Raw genomic sequence first — 19285 nt, 5'->3', positions numbered from 1 at the left:
CAAGATTAAACGACTGAGACCCTGGGCCAGCTTATTAAAGAGACTACAGTAATGGTCCACAACAATACTACTCGACATATTTATGAGTGGGTATTTACACCCTCCTTTTTACACTTTACACTCATCAACTGTTTTTGGACTTTTTGAAATATCCAAACTTCTTTCACTTTCACCCTCACCCTCCTCTCCTCTTTGCTTCCTCCCCCTTCTTTCTCCCATCTTCATACCAAAATGAGGTGTGTATAACATGTGCCAGCACATTATATAGCTTGTACATCCTTTGTTCCCAATCCCAAAAGTCATATGTAGACCATGGCTAGAATTATTACTGTGTCAATGTTCAACATTGTAAATGTTGCATATAGTTGGGGTGCTGAAAACATAATGGTGGCCATTAGCACGTGTGTCAATTGATATAGATTTGTTTTAGTTAATTGGTAGTTTTAAGTTTGAGTGTTGAGTATGTAAATAATACTTGAAAGAGTTTTATTATTTATATTGATTTTATATGACTCAATATAATCCTTAACTATGTTTATCATTGTTTATAGTCCCTCCCATCAAAGATAAAAGACTGTGATAGTTAAAAAAAATATTGAGACTAAAATGAAAATATGTCCTGAAAAATAATGGCTAAAATTCATATTACCTGTTTTTGTAATTTATTGAATAATAAAAAATCAGAAAAAGAAGTGTAATAAATGTTTTCATCTTCTTAAAGTATTTTCTTTCTCTATTAAACTTTCTAAATTCAAAAAATAAACAATTGCGGGAGAAGTAATACATCAAATACGACATCGTGAGTTTTTTTTCCCCTAAAATTCTCAAGTGTTCTCAAACAAATTCCAAACCCATTTTTTTTAAAGAAAATAATCATATTATTTTTTAAAAAATATTAAAATAATATAAATTAATAATGTTTTCTTCAAAATAGGATAAATTAATAATAGAAATTAAGATACTTTTATGACTAGTGGTCCTTTTGAAAAAATGTCTGCATTTGCATGACCGGGGGAAAAGAAGAGGGGAACAAGATGACACTTGGGAATATTGGGAACACAAAGCAACAAGTGGACATCATACTCGTACAGTCATTTTCTTGCTTTAGCATTGCTATTACGTTCTTTTGTTTCAATGGAGAGAAATAAGTTTGGAGAGAGAGTTTGTATTTTATTCTTTTTGAGACTCATATCTCTTATACTTTATTTTAATTTAAAATATTCTCTCCTATTTTTTTTTTCTTTTTATTTCTCTCCTATAAACCAATCATACCCTCGGTCTCTTTCTCAAAATGTCTCTTTTTCTGATTTATTTGTAGCCTTACACAAATACAAAATATAATAAGATAATAACATCCGTTTTTTTTTTAATTTTAAATACACTGCGACTTCGGGGGTGAGAGAAATGAGGTCGAAAATCCTGATTATATATGTACCACTACACTATGAAAACGGGTTTTTTGACCGTGCCACTAATTTATGATTTTTTTTTTTTGAATTACAGAAGAGAGAGACTTAGAAGACTCCCGGGAATGAAACTTGAGCTACATCAACAGCAAGTACAGCATTAACAATATAACCTAGAGCTACATTTATGATTTATTTTAGGCTAAAATATCCTTGTCATTTCTAATATATATTTGACTTTTGTTTTTTTTTATCTCTTGATAAAAAAAATTGTGTTTATTGTTTGATATTTAAAAAAATTTATTTTATATTCTTCCTTTAAGTGATGACATATCTATTAAATATTTGATAATATAATATTTGACTAGTTATCACTATTCATTTCAAATCTAAATTTACAATTTTTTACAACTTAGATTGCGATAATCAATTTCAGGCAAAATATAGTGAGATAGTGGTGTGGTTGGTACAAATTTGGACCCTTTTTTAAGCAAAATAAATCCTGAGAACGATGAAGCTTCCAAAATAGATTCATCATATTCGGCAGAAGTTTTCCAATCTGACAACGATGAGTTTTCAAACTTTTTTTCTCCTTTAATTGATTTTAGCGGTTTTAAAACCATCACAAATCCTATTTTTAAAAATTTAACATCACTAATTAACAAAGAAATCATAACAATGGGATCAAAAATAAAACTTTTCAAATTTCTTGGAACAAAATAAAATAAAATAAAAACTTCTCAACGATAAAAAAACAAAAATCAAGTATATATAATGAAATACTAATATATTTAAGTCTTTATTTTAATACTTTTTTTTCACTTTTTTTAACACTAAATCAAAATATATTTCTTAACTTTTTTTTCATTTTACATGCATTTTTAAAATATTAATTTTGGCTAACTATTTTATTAATAATATTTTTTTATCCCTAATTAGAATAATCTAACTTTGAAATGAATGTTCTGTCCTTAACGCCCTGTTTGGTATAAATAAATTAGGATAAAAATGTGGAATTAGAATAGAGGAAAATAAATAGGCTTGTTTGGTAGAAAATAATTATTAATAAAAAGTATAAAAGTGGTGGATCAATTGCACAAAAGAGAGTAGAAATAGCAACAAATGAGTAAGGGTGTTGTATATTATATGCATTTCCAAAAATAACCTTACGCTAGGATCTCTGTTTTCTTCCTGGCTTGCTCGTGTGCAGGGTTGCTAGTTTCTTTCTCACTATGGGGTCTTTGAGCTCGAATTCGCTCATTGTTCTCTTGTTTGGTTGTTTGGTTGTGCTCACTCAATAATATTTTGCGAACTTGTCTGACCTTGATTGTTTTTCTTCACTTTAATCTATTGTGTGATTTGCTATACAAGGTAACCCATAATCAATTATCTTCTTTTTACAATCGATTTACAATGTTTGATCTCCCATGTTGTGTTTTGCACAATCAATTGTCATTATGTTTATAACTGATTTCATACTTGTAGCTAAGGATAAATACAAAGGGGAGGTCCCTCCCTGGAGACTTTTTATGTATATACATATATACTTTTTAAGTCCAGTAGTATAAAATTGTATGAAATTAGTTGTTATTACAACAACAATTAAGATTAATTAGTGTAAAATTAGTTGGTATGATGCCAATTAATTTCTCCAGCAACAATTATCAATTGTCAACAAATCCAATCCAACTCAAGTTTGTTTATTGGGTTGAGTCTTGAATTAGATCAAACTTAACTCAACCTAGACAATTTGTCTCCTATCAATTATACTAAAATTATAATAGATTATATGACTCTTGTGACATGTTTTAATAATTGATTGTATACAATGACAATGGATTAGACTGACACATATTTATAAGTGTTAAATGTTATATTCGAGATTATGTTATAAATTTTTTAATGCAAGAATAAAATGGTATGGTACTTGAATTTCTAATTTAATTTCTTTTATCTTTCATCTAAACCAAATAACTTGTAAGTAAAACTATTAAAGTGGATTGTTAGGCCTGATGGACCAAAGTATGAAAACAAGTCTGGTTAACCTGATTTTCCTATGGATCAATGATTTGTTGGTTCGGTCTAACCCATCAAACTAGGTCCAGTTAACTTTTTTTTGTTGCATTAATTTGTTTATCTTTTACCAAATCAAATAGGCTTGATAGTTTTCAAGCCTACATTTCACCAGCCTAACTTGGACCATTATTTTGGGCCCAATGGATTCAATTTTTAATTGAGATGATCCGAGTCATTTTTGACTTCTCTATTCACAATGTTACTTCATTTTAATATTTCTTTGATTTTTCTTTTTTTTTGGTAAAATTTCTTTTGATTTCTCTCAAACCAAGCAATTCAAAAATTCATTTTAATTTTTTTTATCTATTTTTCTCTTTTCTATTTCCATCCAATCTATATTTTTTTCTCACTACCAAATAGAAAAGGAGTGTAACGCGAGCTATTTATACCTTAAAAAAAGACAGAAGATAGTGTAACAAATTAAAGAAATATTAAATTTTATTATTTAAACTATTTAGAATGAGATAATAATTTTTATTAAACAATAAAAAAATAATAAAATGAGATAATAAACATAAATTGAACAAAATATAAATATTTTTAAAATAGGAATAATATAAAAATATATACAATCCAAATAATAAAATGGTATTTTTAATCCTTTCATTTCCATACATTATGCTGTACTATATTCCAACAGAAACCATTACTGTTTTTTACAACCAATTCTCTAAAAAGCAAACCTTTACCGTAACATGGATGCTTCAACCTCAAACGGTATACCTTGTCTAAGAGAACAAAAAAACAAGTGTGTTGATGTTGATGTTGATGTTCATGTTGGTGATTACTTCCTTAATTTAACGTTTAACGTCTCAGTTTGTTCTCCCCCTAATTATGTGTCATAACTCCCTGACAAAGGCACGAATGGTGCTCTTAAATCCACCTTGATTTATCAACTTTCTTGTAGTATTGTATGTTTTTGCAATTGTACTCCACCACATGTTCCTGCTTAATGATGTACACTCATGCATTTAAACTCTGCTCCATTATCCATCCTCAGATGAAAATATTCATTTGGGTGGCTCTAAATTAACCCTTACCTCACTATCTTCATTTCACCATGGGTTCCACAAAATTAAATTTGTCTTCTTTTTCACTACAACCTGGTATTTCTATGTGGCACCGTGCTTCAAGAAGTTGCAACAAGCGCCTTAGAGCATAGTGTGATATTAGTGGAGTTTCTTCTACAATTTGTGTCCATGGAGAAAAATTCTCTTGATTATAGTCCTTTGCTTTCTCCTCGTGGTGATGAAAATGGAAGTGAGACAACAGCATCTCCTCTTGTGTCAGCTACTAAATGGACTCTCAAGACTTTGATCTTGATGATCTTTGTTCTATGGGCAGCTTTCATCTTTTTTCTCCCTGCAAAGCCTGTGAATGAGTTGTTCTCAAAATGGAATGATCTCAACCGTGACACTCCTTTTGGAGTCACAGGTTATTTTTTCTTACTCTTTGCTTAGTTTTTTTCACTTTGTTTGTATGTGGCGTGAGTTCAAAACTAACTGTGTGTTTTGTTTGCAGGAAGCATTTTTCTGGTCTTCACTGCTCCAATTCTCATAATTGCATTTCTTGCCATTGCACACCAAATTCTTACTGGGGAGGATCAGCTTCATGAGTATGTGATTTCCCCAAACTTACCTTTCTGTGCACAACATTTCATCATCATTATAGCAAGGTTTTCAATTACCGTCACAGTTTCGACACAATCTTTGATATTGCGGGAAATTGTGATCACAGACAGATTTTTGAAACCTGGCATTATAGTATATGTTGAGTACTTTGTTTTTGATTTGGAATTTGATGGCAGGAAGAAGACTTCCAAACTTCCAAGGTTCCGCCTATGGACGTTTCCTGTGTTTGTGAAGGGACCATTTGGGGTTGTTTCTGCCACAGAGCTTATTGGGATTGTCCTCGTTTTGTTGTATGTTATCTGGGCTCTCTATGCTTACACTGTGAGGGCGCTTGATTTTATCTCTGAATTTGATGTGCCATCCTTTAGAGACAAGAGGTACAACAATCCTGTGTCATTAATTTATTTTCAGCATTTGAATTCTGCAGACTTAGTTTTCTTCTTTTTTTTTAATCCGAAAATGTTAACTTTTGTTAATAGAGGACATTAAACGCAGGACATTTTTTCTTTTCTTTTCTCTCTTAACCATCAAATTCACCTTATATCTCTACGTAGATTTAGTTTACTTGATGAAATTAGAAATATCAGTCGCATATTATCTAATACACTTTTTCTTTGTATTACTGACTGAAATTTATTTGAAATCACAAAATTTGTATCATATTTAATGAGTCTCGTTTATGATTTTATAGTTTTTAATAAATTTTAATAAAAAAAATAGAGTGTTTAGAAAGAATATGTTGTTAGCATTCCTCCTAATGAAATTCTTTGGTTTGTTGAAGACTTCTAGTTTTCGCCTTTATTGTTGGAGTTCTAATTTTTCTCTTCTACTTATTTTTGAAGACTTCTCTGGGATTCTTCAATAGATATGCAGTAAAGTGTAGTAGAACTTGTTTTCTTTGTTTTAGCCATATTGTAGAGCTTGTTAAACTAAATCATTTATATGTAAACATGCATAATATAATTAGCAACTTTCCCTAGTCTGTTTTAACTTTTAAGTTAGGAGTGTTGACAATAATCTATATGTCGTCTACTGAACAAGCTTCAAATGGAATATTTTTTTTGCATGTTAAATATCAGACAAGAACCATTCTTGAACATTACATATTAGAACAAGTATTTGGCTTAGAAATTTTCCCATGCTCGTTTAGGTCTAACAATGATGAACATGATAAGCTGACTTTCCCGACTTCAAATTTTTTTCAGCATAATCATGTTTAAAGTGATGGGACTTCGCACGGGTGCAATTGGGTTGATGTGTTTGGCTTTCCTGTTTATCCCAGTTTCAAGGGGATCCGTTCTTCTCCGCTATATAGATATCCCTTTTGAACATGCCACAAGATATCATGTATGGCTGGGACATCTCACAATGGTGCTTTTTACTGTCCATGGACTCCTCTATGTTATTGCATGGGCAATGGAAGGCCACCTTGTACAAGAAGTGAGTCCTCTTTTATGGGTTTCTTTTCTTGAAGATAGTTTATACTCACACACTGAATGTGAATGTACTGACAACACCAAGTGTTCTTTTTGAAACCCCATTGCGTTTCTTTTATTTGTTTATTTATATTTTTGGTATAGAAAGAATGATATATTTCTTGATTAGAGGATGACTTTTATTTTAATAAACTGATGTAAATGAAACATTGAATGCTTTAACCAGGCCATTTTTTTTTTAAGGAACACTTAGCAGTAATGATATGAGCAAGAGTGATACATTCTTGCAGAATAATACAGGCTATCCATGGTTGAATTTTTACTGAATTGATAATCTTCTAAAAAATGCTTGTATTGTCTATTTACTTCTTTGATTTTTACTCTTGACTTATTTTTCAAAAGTCAACCTTCCAAATCAACAAGTATTTAGTTCTCATGCAAAATCAAATGAGCCAGATTGGTATGGAGGAAAATAAACAGTAGTGACATTCATAGCTGTTTGCACTTAGGTTAGGTTAACAAGTTTGATAATTCAATTGAATGACTGTAAAAGGTGTTTCTCACAAGTCAGGGTGCAGAACTACTAGTATATCACAACACAAGCCATGGAACACCTTTTGTCTTTTTCTTTAATTTTGCCTTGTGCCTTATCAAAATGACTACAATGCTATCCCGAATCCCTCTTAGGTTTGGTAGTTGTTGATTAGTGGTGAAGTGACATCCTTTATTGCTTAATGCATGATCTGTTTATTGGGATAGATTTGAACTTATGACCTCATACAAACTAATCAAGGTTCAAGCCCCTAACCACCATACCTTATCTAGTTGTGGCTTAATAAATGATTTTGGGTGGTTTCAAGTGTCTTGTATTTAGAATGAAATGATGGTTTGTAAACAGTAAAATCTAATTTTTAATTTTTTAACTCTCAAACTGGTCATGCTTTAAAGTATGAAGTTTTAACTGATAGTGCAAGCTTTAGCTCAAATACATTGGTTTAAGCAAGCTAATCATTTCTGTACCTAATTTGGTCTCCTTTGCAGTTAATACAATGGAAAGATATTGGTGTTGCCAATCTCCCAGGAGTTATCAGCCTTCTAGCTGGTTTGTTAATGTGGGTGACCTCTCTTCCCGGAGTGCGGACATGGAACTTTGAGTTGTTTTTCTACACCCACCAATTATATGTAGTCTTTGTTGTCTTTTTGGCCTTGCATGTTGGTGACTTTGTTTTCACTATGGCTGCTGGGGGAATATTTTTCTTTGTGCTCGATCGATTTCTGAGGTTCTGCCAATCACGAAGGACAGTTAATGTAATCTCATCCAGATGCCTTCCATGTGGCACTGTGGAATTGGTTCTGTCAAAACCTCAAAGTAATTATATACTTATCTAGTTATCATAATATTTTTGTGTACATAATTTGGTACCATTACCAGTTGAGTGACAATAAATTTCTTTGAAAATGTAGGTTTGAGATACAATGCACTAAGTTTCATTTTCGTTCAAGTCCGGGAACTATCATGGCTGCAGTGGCATCCATTCAGTGTTTCTTCTAGTCCTTTGGATGGAAAGAATCACCTTGCTGTTCTCATAAAGGTTCTTGGCAAATGGACAGAAAAGTTGAGACAAAGGATTACTGATGTCGATGCACAAAAAGATTCATGTGTCATAACAACTTCAGTTGAGGGGCCATATGGGCATGAAGTACCATACCACTTAATGTAAGTGACTACATGCCCAATTTATTTTGATTTTGCACACATAATAGAGGATAGAAACCTTGATTTAGTCCATAATATGCATATACTTTCAGACCAAAGAAGATTTTAGGCCAACATAACTAATGAAGTTATTGGCAATTCTGTTCTCTTATTAGGTATGAAAATCTTATATTAGTGGCTGGTGGTATTGGACTCTCACCCTTCCTTGCTATATTGAGTGACATTCTCCACCGTGTTAGGGAGGGGAAACCCTGTCAACCGAGAAATATTTTACTTGTTTGGGCGGTAAAAAAATCAAACGAGCTTCCACTTCTCTCAACCATTGACATGGAATCAATTTGTCCATCATTTTCAAATAAAGTAAACATTGTTATTCATATTTATGTCACCCGAGAATCAGATCCTCCATTGGTGAGTCTACACTTCTTTATACAAATTTGTACTTTCTTTTGTTGACGCGTTCTAATGATATATTTATTTATTTTTCACTTAATGGCATTTGATTTTTATTATCTGCAGGAAGAGGGATATAGTTACAAACCAATAAAATCTTCATTCTGTCCTATGGCTAGTGATTGTGGCATGTCTGTTTTGGTTGGTACAGGAGACAATTTTTGGTCTGGACTATATGTCATCTCATCTACCGTTGGCTTTGTGATATTGCTGGCTTTGTTGTATGTTTACTACGTAACCCCATTTCACATAGAAACATGGTGGTACAGGGGACTACTATATGTAATCTGCATGGTTGCAAGTGTTGTTATCTTTGGTGGTTCTGTGGTTGCAATGTGGCATATTTGGGAAAAGCAAAATTCTTTGAAGGACAAGTCCAATGATACAAAGGTTGATAAGATTCATCAAAATGGCTCTTTGGCTACCAAGGATCAAAGTCAAGACAGTAGTATTGCAAAGTCAACGGTCATTCATTATGGTTCCAGGCCAAACTTTAAAGGTATGCCTTTGTGAAGTTAATTTTTGGTTTAATTAATCATTTGGTTACTATATTTGCGCCAACTTTTTTGTTTTAGTCCCTAAACCTAAAAACTCTACGTTTTAGTCTCTATATAAGTTTTTTTTTTATGTTTTAGTCCTTATGGACCAAGTAATTAATTAAACCTTACTTTTTTTTTTTTGTAAATATAAACATGAAAAACTGTTAACATGTAAACTAATACATACAGATACACATTGTGTGGATACATATATTGTTTCTTCGCACTACCTAGATTTACTAATCTGAATTCATATATTGCAGAAATTTATGACTCGATATCAGAGAAATGGGGCCTTGTTGATGTGGGTGTCATAGTTTGTGGCCCTTCAACACTTCAGACAAGTGTTGCTGAAGAAATCAGGTCACACAGTATGACAAGACAACGCCATCATTCCATCTTCCATTTCCACAGTCACAGCTTTGATCTCTAGCTTCCCTAATGGAAGATGGAAGACATGCATTCACTAAAGAAAAAAGCATATATATATATAATGTGTATTGTATATAGCAGTAATCAAATTCTAGAACCCTTTGTAGCATTGGTGCTATAGTAGCCTACAGTCCTTAGAAGGGTTCTAATTCTAAGCGGGATGATATGATTTTACTCCTTAATTATGTGAATATATGCATTATCACTCAGACATATTTATATGCAATTTTCAGCTTCCTTGAATATTGTTCCTGTCGTTAACTCATGCCTATGAGAAAGGAGGCGTAATCAAAAAACATTAAGCGTAAAAAGTGTAATTTCTCCTCCTAGATTTAATATGAATTATATAATAACATCGTATTTGAGCTGAGTCGCTCAACATCCGAGTCAATAAATTTTGGATAGGTCGATCCTATAAGAATCGAATGACACACAATCCATCAACTTCAAGTGTCATGATGCAAAGAGGTTAAATATGTGCAAGAGGGTCAAAGGATAGAGGTTAAATATGTGCAAGAGGGTCAAAGGATAAACAAACATAAAGAGACTAAAATCGAGTGGATGATCCTACCGAGAGAGCTGAAGGGGCACAGTTGTTTGTCTTTTTAAATTTTTTTTATACTTCCATTTTTATTTGTAATGCTAACAATGTTATTCCTCGGTGTTAGATGCCCTCTTTGTATCTCATCCCTCAGATGTATAAATGACTGAATCAGATCATAAACCGTAACAGCGAAGCATATACTAATTTAAAGTAAGTTTCAAGTATAGGTGGTTGTCATTTTTGGTACCGTATTTGGATCCTGTATTTAGTTTCACCTAACTATCATTCTATGATAAAATACACTATTAACAGAGTAGGCGTACTGCACATTTGATTTATTATTGTTTTTTAATGTTAAAACAATACAGATATATGAATTATTTTATTGAATAAAATCCTGAAAGCATCTCAGCAAGTTTCATTGGTTTTAGGCTTAATAAATGATAGCACGTCATTGTTATGAAAGATGACAAATCAATAATGACCGAGTGCTAATCATTTTTCGTCTAGAGTTAGTTATGATAGAGTAACTAGTAAGTACTACTACTATAATGCATCGTACGAATTTTTATAAAAATATATAAAATGTAAAAAGTAAATAAAAACGTTTATGAAAATACTATATTAATTGATAAAAAAATATTTTTAGGGTAATTTGTAAGTATTTGAATTATATTTAATGCTAATTAAAAAATTTAGTAGTAATTAAATAAATTAAAAAAATATATCCTTTAAATTAATTAAAGAAGAGAAAATAATGATTTTATTTGATATAGAAATCCAAAAAATATGTATGAAAAAATAAAGAAGAGATGTGCATGCAAAAAATAAAAATAAAAAATGTAAAGAAATTATTTTGTTTTTCAAAATAAAAACTCATTTAATGTATAATAATAAATTAATTAATTGTCTGTTAACTTTTTGTTAATGTAATTCATGCAAGTTGTGCGAACAAAATATATAAACCAAATTGTGAAAGGTATACAGATGCTTATCTTCATTTTAAATCACATAGTTGTACAATTATTTTTTTCTTATTAAAAGTGTAAAGTATTAATCAATTTTGTTGAAGTTTATTCAGCTATTTTCCATCCAAAAATCTGATTGATCATTTTAGTAGGTTTTCTCCATCCAAAGTTGTTAAATAATCAAGAATAATTCAATTGATATACGTTTAAATTCCTTTTAAGTTTAAGTTTAAGCTTAAGCAAAGTCTTGCATGAGTGGGAAAAAGCACCGTTAGAAACGCTTAATCTTACTATGTTATATAAATGATCTTAAATTGAATAAAGGTGTCTCTAGTATAGAATACCAATGACTTATATAAATATATATATATATATATATATATATATATATATATATATATATATATATATATATATATATATATATATATATCATTATGTAATCCACACACTTAAAGTAAACTTTAGTAAAACAAATTATAACCAGATAATTAAAAGGTGTATAGATCTAAAGTAATTTAGCAAATGTGTGGGTGAATAGTCGTATTCCAATTGCCTCATTATTGCTTTGAAGACAAGCAAAATCTGCTTTTTTGATGTGGAGCTTCTAGACATTTGGCATTTGATCCTCGAGGCGTTCATTATATAACGTGTGCAGAAGGAAAAAAATATAAAATAAAATTTTCATTAGTTAATTTATACATGTGTTATTATTTTATTTAGAAAATTTATATAAGGAAATTTTTATAAATTAATTAATAATTAACTAATAAAAACTCATTTTCAATTATGAAAAAATGTACATAATTTTTTTATACTTCTAAAAAAAATAACCCAAACAGACAGTTCTCAACACTTTGGTCAAATATCTCGCTTTCATATGCCCTTTTTTTCCCACTATTAGAAGAATAAAAAGGACAAAACGCGTTTATGAACGGAAACATGCCTTTATTATTTTTGTAGTTCAAACACTTAGAAAACTTAAATATTAAAAAGACTTCCTACATGCAATGATTTTTTAAAGGATTTTACAAATAATACTTGCGGAGATACTGGGGTCAAAGTTAAAATAAATACTTTTGTAGTCTGCTTATATTTAATTATGATATTTTTCTTTGCTTTATTATTTCTACATTTAAATAAATATGTTAAGTGTGCCAAGATACTCAACTATAAATGAAATATAAAATTGGTTGTTTATAGTATAAAATAGATGATATTAGTTTCGAAAGCAAATTGATGTTTGAAATTATATTGAGATTTCATAAGCAAAAATACTAACGTTGTGTTTGGTGATGAAGAGACATCAAAGAAATGGAGAAAGAAGTAGCAAAAGTAAGCATGTCTGGTATATATGAAATATAGATGGTAGAAATAAATAAATAAAAGTGGTGCGTATTATTCATGCAAAAATGGTGATGAGATGTATGGTAGTTTTATCAGACCAAACATGAATGGTTTCCTTCTTATTTGGTGCGTATTTGTTTGGTAAAAAGTAGATGATCATTTCTTTGAGTGTCGGCAAACCTCTCCGTTGAATACCACACATCAAATTAAAGAAACGCCACCTTCGCCAACCATCATTTATTTACTTTATAAATTATTATTCCATAACCAACATGTTAACAAATACTACTATTCTTTATTGGGATCGTAATTGCCATCATCAGAAACATCATGGTTTTTATATTGTACTTATTGAATTGGCTAGGTATCCATGCACATGCCACATTCTCTTGCCCTTGCTAGCACTCACAATTTTCATATCCACAATAACCGTCACCGGTTGATGGCTCTAGTGTAAAAAGAGTAGGAACCAAGTAACCATTTGTGACCAACCTTTCATATCAGAAAAATGGAAGAAAAAAAAATTTATTACATTTGTAACAATCATCAAAATAAGCTTTATTTCTTTCAACTTTTTTTCTATTCACATAATCAAGAATGATACTCCTTGTAATACATACTTAAACAAGAGGAATGATTATCAATATTATTTTTGACACTTTTTTTAAACACTTATCTTACAATTAATGAAAATTAATAATATTATTAGTTATGTTATAATAAATTGATCCCAATGGATTTTATTGTTATGGAAAGAGAAGTGTGTTCGATTTGCGGACAGATTGTCAGCGTCGTGGGTAGAGTGGTCAGTGTCTCCAACCTAATTAATTTAGAAATTTCTATTAAGAAAAATGAAAGCAAAATCCCAACCCACATGACTTAAGCATTAACCAATAATAATTACAAAGAGAACGCGAAGCACCGTCACTAGCAGACACGGAATCTAATAATTCAAAACTAAAAAATTTGGATTTCCACCAATTAATAAAAATTTATCCTAGAAAATATACTTTTTAATATAAAAAAAATAAAAGGAAAGAAACACGACAGCAAGACTCCTACTAATACTAAAGAAGCAGTGGCGTATTGTGTTGTGTCGGTGGCATTGTTGTTGGAGTGAGCGAAGAATATGTATTCTAGAGATTCATGGGGTGGACCGTTGGAGATAAACGCGACGGACTCGGCGACGGAGGACGAGCGGAGCCGGAACCTGCAGGACGTTGACAGGGCAGCGCTGTCGCGTCCCTTGGATGAGACGCAGCAGAGCTGGCTCCTTGGCCCCGGCGAGCAGAAGAAGAAGAAGTACGTCGATCTCGGCTGCATCATCGTCAGCCGCAAGATCTTCAAGTGGACCCTCGGCACAATCCTCTTCGCCGCCTTCCTCGCCGGCCTCATCGCCCTCATCGTCAACACCGTCCCCCGCCACCGCCACAAACACCCCCCTCCCGACAACTACACCCTCGCCCTCCACAAGGCCCTCATGTTCTTCAATGCCCAACGATGTATGTAAACAACTTTTGGAGTAACTCAATCCCTCCTCCAACCAAAATACAGTATGTATAAACTAACTTTTGTGTTGTGTTGTTGCAGCGGGGAAGTTGCCCAAGCATAACAATGTTTCGTGGAGGGGAAACTCGGGAATGCAAGATGGGAAGTCTTCAGATCATTCTGCTGCGATTAAGGATCTGGTGGGTGGGTACTATGATGCCGGGGATGCTATCAAGTTTAACTTTCCTGCTTCGTTTTCCATTACTATGTTGAGTTGGAGTGTGATTGAGTATAGTGCAAAATATGAGGCTGCTGGGGAGCTTGAACATGTTAAGGAGATCATTAAGTGGGGTACTGATTATTTTCTCAAGAGTTTCAATAGTACTGCTGACACCATCACCACCCTTGCTGCTCAGGTATCCATCCATGATCCACCCCTCCTTCTTTTTGTTTTTTATTCATATTCTTGATTTATCTCATTAAGTGATTTGCTTGCCAAGGATCGATCGTTCTAGTGCTAGTATAGAATATGGACGAAGGTTTTAAATTGCGATCACGGCCGCAGTTTCGTTGCAAATTGCGATCCTTGATATTGTAGAAAATTGTAGACAAATATGGTTAGTGCAGTCCCAATTGTGGTTGTGATGATGTTGCAGTCAAAATTGCAGTTACGGATCGTTTTTTAAAACCTTGATATGGAGTGTGAATTGTGGAGGATGGATCTTATATATATTGTTGTTTTTATTTTCTTATTTTGAATGGTTTGAGAACATTAGTTGGGTTGGTGGACTAGAATTTTGTTGTGTGGTGCGGAGTAGGATGTGTCTCAATGATGGTTTTTTATGCTTGTTTGACAGGTTGGGCTTGGAGATACTTCCGGTGGTGACAGTCCGAATGACCACTATTGCTGGATGCGCCCAGAGGACATGGACTATGACCGCCCTGTGACTGAATGCCATAGTTGTTCTGATCTTGCAGCTGAGATGGCTGCTGCCTTGGCATCTGCTTCCATTGTTTTCAAGGACAACAAGGCCTATTCGAAGAAACTAGTTCATGGTGCTACCACGCTGTTCAAGTTTTCCAGGGAGCAGAGAGGCAGGTACAGTGCAGGGAGTTCGGAAGCTTCTATATTTTACAATTCTACCAGTTACTGGGATGAGTATGTTTGGGGAGGCGCATGGATGTACTTTGCAACTGGAAATTCATCGTACCTTAAGCTTGCTACTGCTCCTGGCCTGGCCAAGCATGCTGGTGCCTTCTGGGGAGGCCCTGATTATGGGGTACTCAGCTGGGATAACAAGCTTGCTGGTGCTCAGGTAATTTTGTAGGGATTCTTTGTTATAGTAAGTTATAGCATGCTTGAGTCGTTTAGATTTGTTGTTTGTAAATTAGATTAACATCAACAGATAATAGCAGGAAGTTAATGTCTTGATGAATTAGATAAGATGAATTATGAAGTTTTTTTTTTTTTTCACTTTTTCATTTTACAATAAGACCTCCATCTGAGATGAATATAATTGGCTGATAGTTGTGGTGTTCATGGTTGATGCTGTATGAGGTTTCAATGCTCTGTCTTTAAGCAGCAAAATTTGGATTTTTAACTAGAGGTCTGGTTAATTATTCCTATATTGGAAATAGTTTTGCTATATTTGGTATGATTGCTTCTGATCTTGAATAGCATTTGCCTTTGTATGTGTCATGACTCATGATTTCTCTTTGATGTTCCTATTAATATCATCCATGATCTTGCAGGTTATGGTAATTTTAGTGAAAATACATTTGACTGATTTGATCTTTGTCATCTTGTATTTAGGTTCTTCTGAGTCGTTTGAGGTTGTTCTTGAGTCCTGGGTATCCATATGAAGAAATTTTGAGGACCTTTCACAATCAGACAAGCATAATCATGTGCTCCTATCTACCAGTTTTCACAAGCTTTAACAGAACCAAAGGTAACAGTTCTTACTTCAAACCTTTCCGCCAGACATCAGAATTCATGACTTTCCAATTTCTGTTCTGATGCGAATGTTGGTATTTTGTGAGCCCAGGTGGCTTGATTCAATTAAACCATGGTAGGCCTCAGCCTCTCCAATATGTGGTCAATGCGGCCTTTTTGGCTGCCCTATATAGTGATTATCTTGATGCTGCTGATACACCTGGATGGTATTGTGGACCTAATTTCTTTTCAACCGACGTGCTCCGTAGCTTTGCCAAGTCCCAGGTGTGTGATATTCTGCTACTTTAAGAGAGATGATGTCTATGGCATCAAACTCTTCCTAATGTTATCGATATCACTATGAGGTGTCTGGGCTAATTTTTCTTTTCTCTTCTGTGTGTTTTTGCAGATTGATTACATCCTTGGAAATAACCCAAGGAAAATGAGTTATGTCGTAGGTTTTGGTAATCATTACCCAAAACACGTCCACCATAGAGGAGCATCTGTACCGAAGAACAAGATCAAGTATAGCTGTAAAGGTGGATGGAAATGGAGGGACACTTCTAAGCCAAACCCAAATACAATTGTTGGTGCCATGGTTGCCGGTCCTGACAAGCATGATGGCTTCCATGATGTTCGTACAAACTACAATTACACAGAGCCAACACTTGCTGGAAATGCCGGTTTAGTTGCTGCACTAGTGGCATTGTCAGGCGACAAAGGCACATCTATTGACAAAAATACCATTTTCTCTGCTGTTCCCCCAATGTTTCCTACACCGCCACCACCTCCAGCGCCATGGAAACCATAAGCTCATCGTGCCATTGGTTATTTCTTTCTAGCAAGTACCCCAGATGATATGAGTGCACCGTTAACCTTCGTTGTTTTGTATCAACTTGAAGATCAGGGTAATTTTGAAGAAAAAAAAGCTTGGAGAAGTGGAGCTTGGCCACTGAATATAGCTGCCTGGGGCCAATGATCGACTCAAGATTAGCATTAAGAATTGATAAAGTGGTACTTGAGAGTGTGTCTCTTTAAATTTTTGTGATACTCATATAGTATATATGTATCTAAATCAAATCTTGTATTCTTTAAACATGAAAAACTGAACAGCTTGTAATTGTTTGACAGTTTCATCTAATGCCTTCACAGTTTTACCCAATATTGTTCTTTCCTTCTATTTATTTTCTTTTAGTCTTTCATTTTTCTCGTTAATCCTGGGTTCTTTTTCTTCATTCTATTTTGTGAGATAGCCATTAAGATGTTCTAAAGCCTCTGCTAGTGGATCTATCCATGCACAAGCAAAAGGTTAATATATATATATTAAAGACTACAACTATGGGTGGTACACAGGTGAAACATTTGTTTTTAACATTGGATATAGAATTAATTTTATATTTTACCACCTAACTTTTATTATTTATAAATTTTATCATTTAAGTTTTATTTTTATGAGTTTTATTACTCAATTTTTTTGTGTGCATTTTACTGATGCTTACATGTCACTAAGAGAAGTTATATTTTTTTTTTTAAACTGTCTTTTGATACCAACATGGTGGCAAAATACACAAAAACTAAAAAAAACTTGAGTGATAAAATTTGTAGAAAAATTAAGTGGTCAAATCATAAAATAATGATAGTTGGATGGTAAAATATGCAATTAAGAATTTGATATATTAACAAATATTTAATAGATGAGATTAAAGACCACAGATACTTAGAAGTGGTCTTTTTTTATTGTGGGTTTTGCAGTTTAGTCCCAATATAAACCCCACATTTAGATCCATTTCCAATATATTATTGATGGCATTTTTTCAGTTCAAAAATATAATGGCAATGGAAACATGGCAGTTGAGTTGGGCTGGAGGTGAGAACAAAGAGGGTGTATCTGGTTCTCGTTACCATCCTATTTCCCTACTTTTTCTTCAATTCTTAAACCATTTCCCCTTCGTCGTCCCTAAATTTTGAGTGAGAGACCTCTCTAAAGCTTGTCTTTTCGTTTATCAATAACACCTTGAACGAAGTCTCCATTGCTAGGATCATATACACTTCACTACTTCAGTACTAGTACGAGGTATACGTTAATGACCTTATAAAGTATTGATACATGAGGAGTATACATAGTTCATATATTTTGTTTTATAAAAGATAAAAAATGTTATACATTAAGGATCTCATGTATAATAAATTTATTAATTTTCTAAATAATTATCTTAAAGTAATTCAAATAATAATTTATACGGTGAATATATAAACATTAATTTTTTTATAAAATAATAGTAATAAATTTTTTATCTTGTTAAAAACTATCAATTACATATAATATTGTAAATATTATTATAAATATCATTGTGTTCTGCTGGCCTTTATTTTATTTTTTGCTAGCCTGTTAATAATGAATATTATATTATTCTACCGACCTTTAATAATAAGTATTATTTATTATGCTGACGTTCAACATTTATGATTATTTATGGTACTTTTATCAAGAAAAGTTGCACACAGATATACAAAACCATTCTGCAACTAGAAGTCTATAACTCTTGAGTAAAATCAAAATATTTTCATTTCTCATCTTTCCTTTTGTTTGCCTAACTTAGACACCGCTCTGGCTTACGCTACAAAATATTTCCCATTCTTAAATTCTTGAACTTTGATTCATGCACAACACTTTTCATTGCCAAATTGAACACTATTGTTTGCAATATTTTTCATTTTTCACCTTCACAAACCAATTCGTGGTTCTCTATTCTGTTGCACGAATTATGTGGCTATAGTTAGTAACGTGCGAGTGGCATCTAAAGTAGCTTAGACTTGGTCCTTCCTTGACCTGATCTCTCAGTGACCCAATGCCATCGCCACTACCTCGCTCAAGTGTCATCTCAATCTCACATCGTCATTCAAGTTACAACACTTGCTCACGTATATTCAACATTGCTTCAAGGAGGGATTTTGATTTTCCGAAGAATGAAACTCAAGAAGTTAGGTAACCTATAAGACTTCAATTCTTAGATTACATCTCTATTCATAATACAAAAAATTGGAATTTTTATTGAAATTTTTTTAAGATAAAGTTGAGAATTTTGTGTAGATTTAGAGGTGGGAAGGGTTAAATATTCGTGTTCTTCTTCTTCTTATTACTATTATATCAGTTTTTACTTTGGGAAATTTACATATATTTTGTGTTTTTTTTAATAGTAAATCTAATCTAATAGTATTGGGTTATATATCCTTATTATAATGATTGATTCTTGTTTGGTCTTGGATGGAAGCTTAATTAGTAGCCATTGTTCATCTTTCAAATTTGCAAGTATA

The 19285-nt window shown here is 32.7% G+C and overlaps 2 protein-coding genes across 2 annotated transcripts; both read left to right on the top strand.

The window, feature by feature from the left end:
* The first annotated feature begins 4393 nt into the window (after positions 1-4393).
* Positions 4394-9933, top strand: LOC114367115 (ferric reduction oxidase 7, chloroplastic-like). Its single transcript, XM_028324226.1, has 9 exons — positions 4394-4916; positions 5004-5097; positions 5290-5490; positions 6319-6553; positions 7591-7918; positions 8014-8266; positions 8422-8677; positions 8786-9218; positions 9522-9933. Exons 1-9 carry the CDS (start codon positions 4682-4684, stop codon positions 9689-9691), a joined length of 2205 nt encoding a protein of 734 aa, XP_028180027.1. The 5' UTR covers positions 4394-4681; the 3' UTR covers positions 9692-9933.
* A 3669-nt stretch (positions 9934-13602) lies between these two features.
* LOC114367116 (endoglucanase 25-like) lies at positions 13603-17132 on the top strand. Its single transcript, XM_028324227.1, has 6 exons — positions 13603-14051; positions 14140-14453; positions 14895-15353; positions 15851-15986; positions 16083-16255; positions 16380-17132. Exons 1-6 carry the CDS (start codon positions 13679-13681, stop codon positions 16779-16781), a joined length of 1857 nt encoding a protein of 618 aa, XP_028180028.1. The 5' UTR covers positions 13603-13678; the 3' UTR covers positions 16782-17132.
* Positions 17133-19285: the final 2153 nt, after the last annotated feature.

Source organism: Glycine soja, chromosome 9 (assembly GCF_004193775.1).
Source record: "Glycine soja cultivar W05 chromosome 9, ASM419377v2, whole genome shotgun sequence".
Lineage (NCBI taxonomy): Eukaryota > Viridiplantae > Streptophyta > Magnoliopsida > Fabales > Fabaceae > Glycine > Glycine soja.
The sequence above is the reverse complement of the archived record's forward strand: the minus strand, read 5'-3'. Positions and strand labels throughout refer to the sequence as shown.

Excerpts from the sequence above, each read along its gene's own strand:
- LOC114367115 (XM_028324226.1), top strand. The coding sequence starts at position 4,682 with ATGGAGAAAAATTCTCTTGATTATAGTCCTTTGCTTTCTCCTCGTGGT. Across the intron at positions 8,267-8,421 it reads GAAGTACCATACCACTTAAT|GTATGAAAATCTTATATTAG; the intron begins GTAAGTGACTAC and ends TTCTCTTATTAG. Across the intron at positions 8,678-8,785 it reads GAGAATCAGATCCTCCATTG|GAAGAGGGATATAGTTACAA; the intron begins GTGAGTCTACAC and ends TATTATCTGCAG.
- LOC114367116 (XM_028324227.1), top strand. The coding sequence starts at position 13,679 with ATGTATTCTAGAGATTCATGGGGTGGACCGTTGGAGATAAACGCGACG. Across the intron at positions 15,354-15,850 it reads ACAAGCTTGCTGGTGCTCAG|GTTCTTCTGAGTCGTTTGAG; the intron begins GTAATTTTGTAG and ends TCTTGTATTTAG. Across the intron at positions 16,256-16,379 it reads GTAGCTTTGCCAAGTCCCAG|ATTGATTACATCCTTGGAAA; the intron begins GTGTGTGATATT and ends GTGTTTTTGCAG.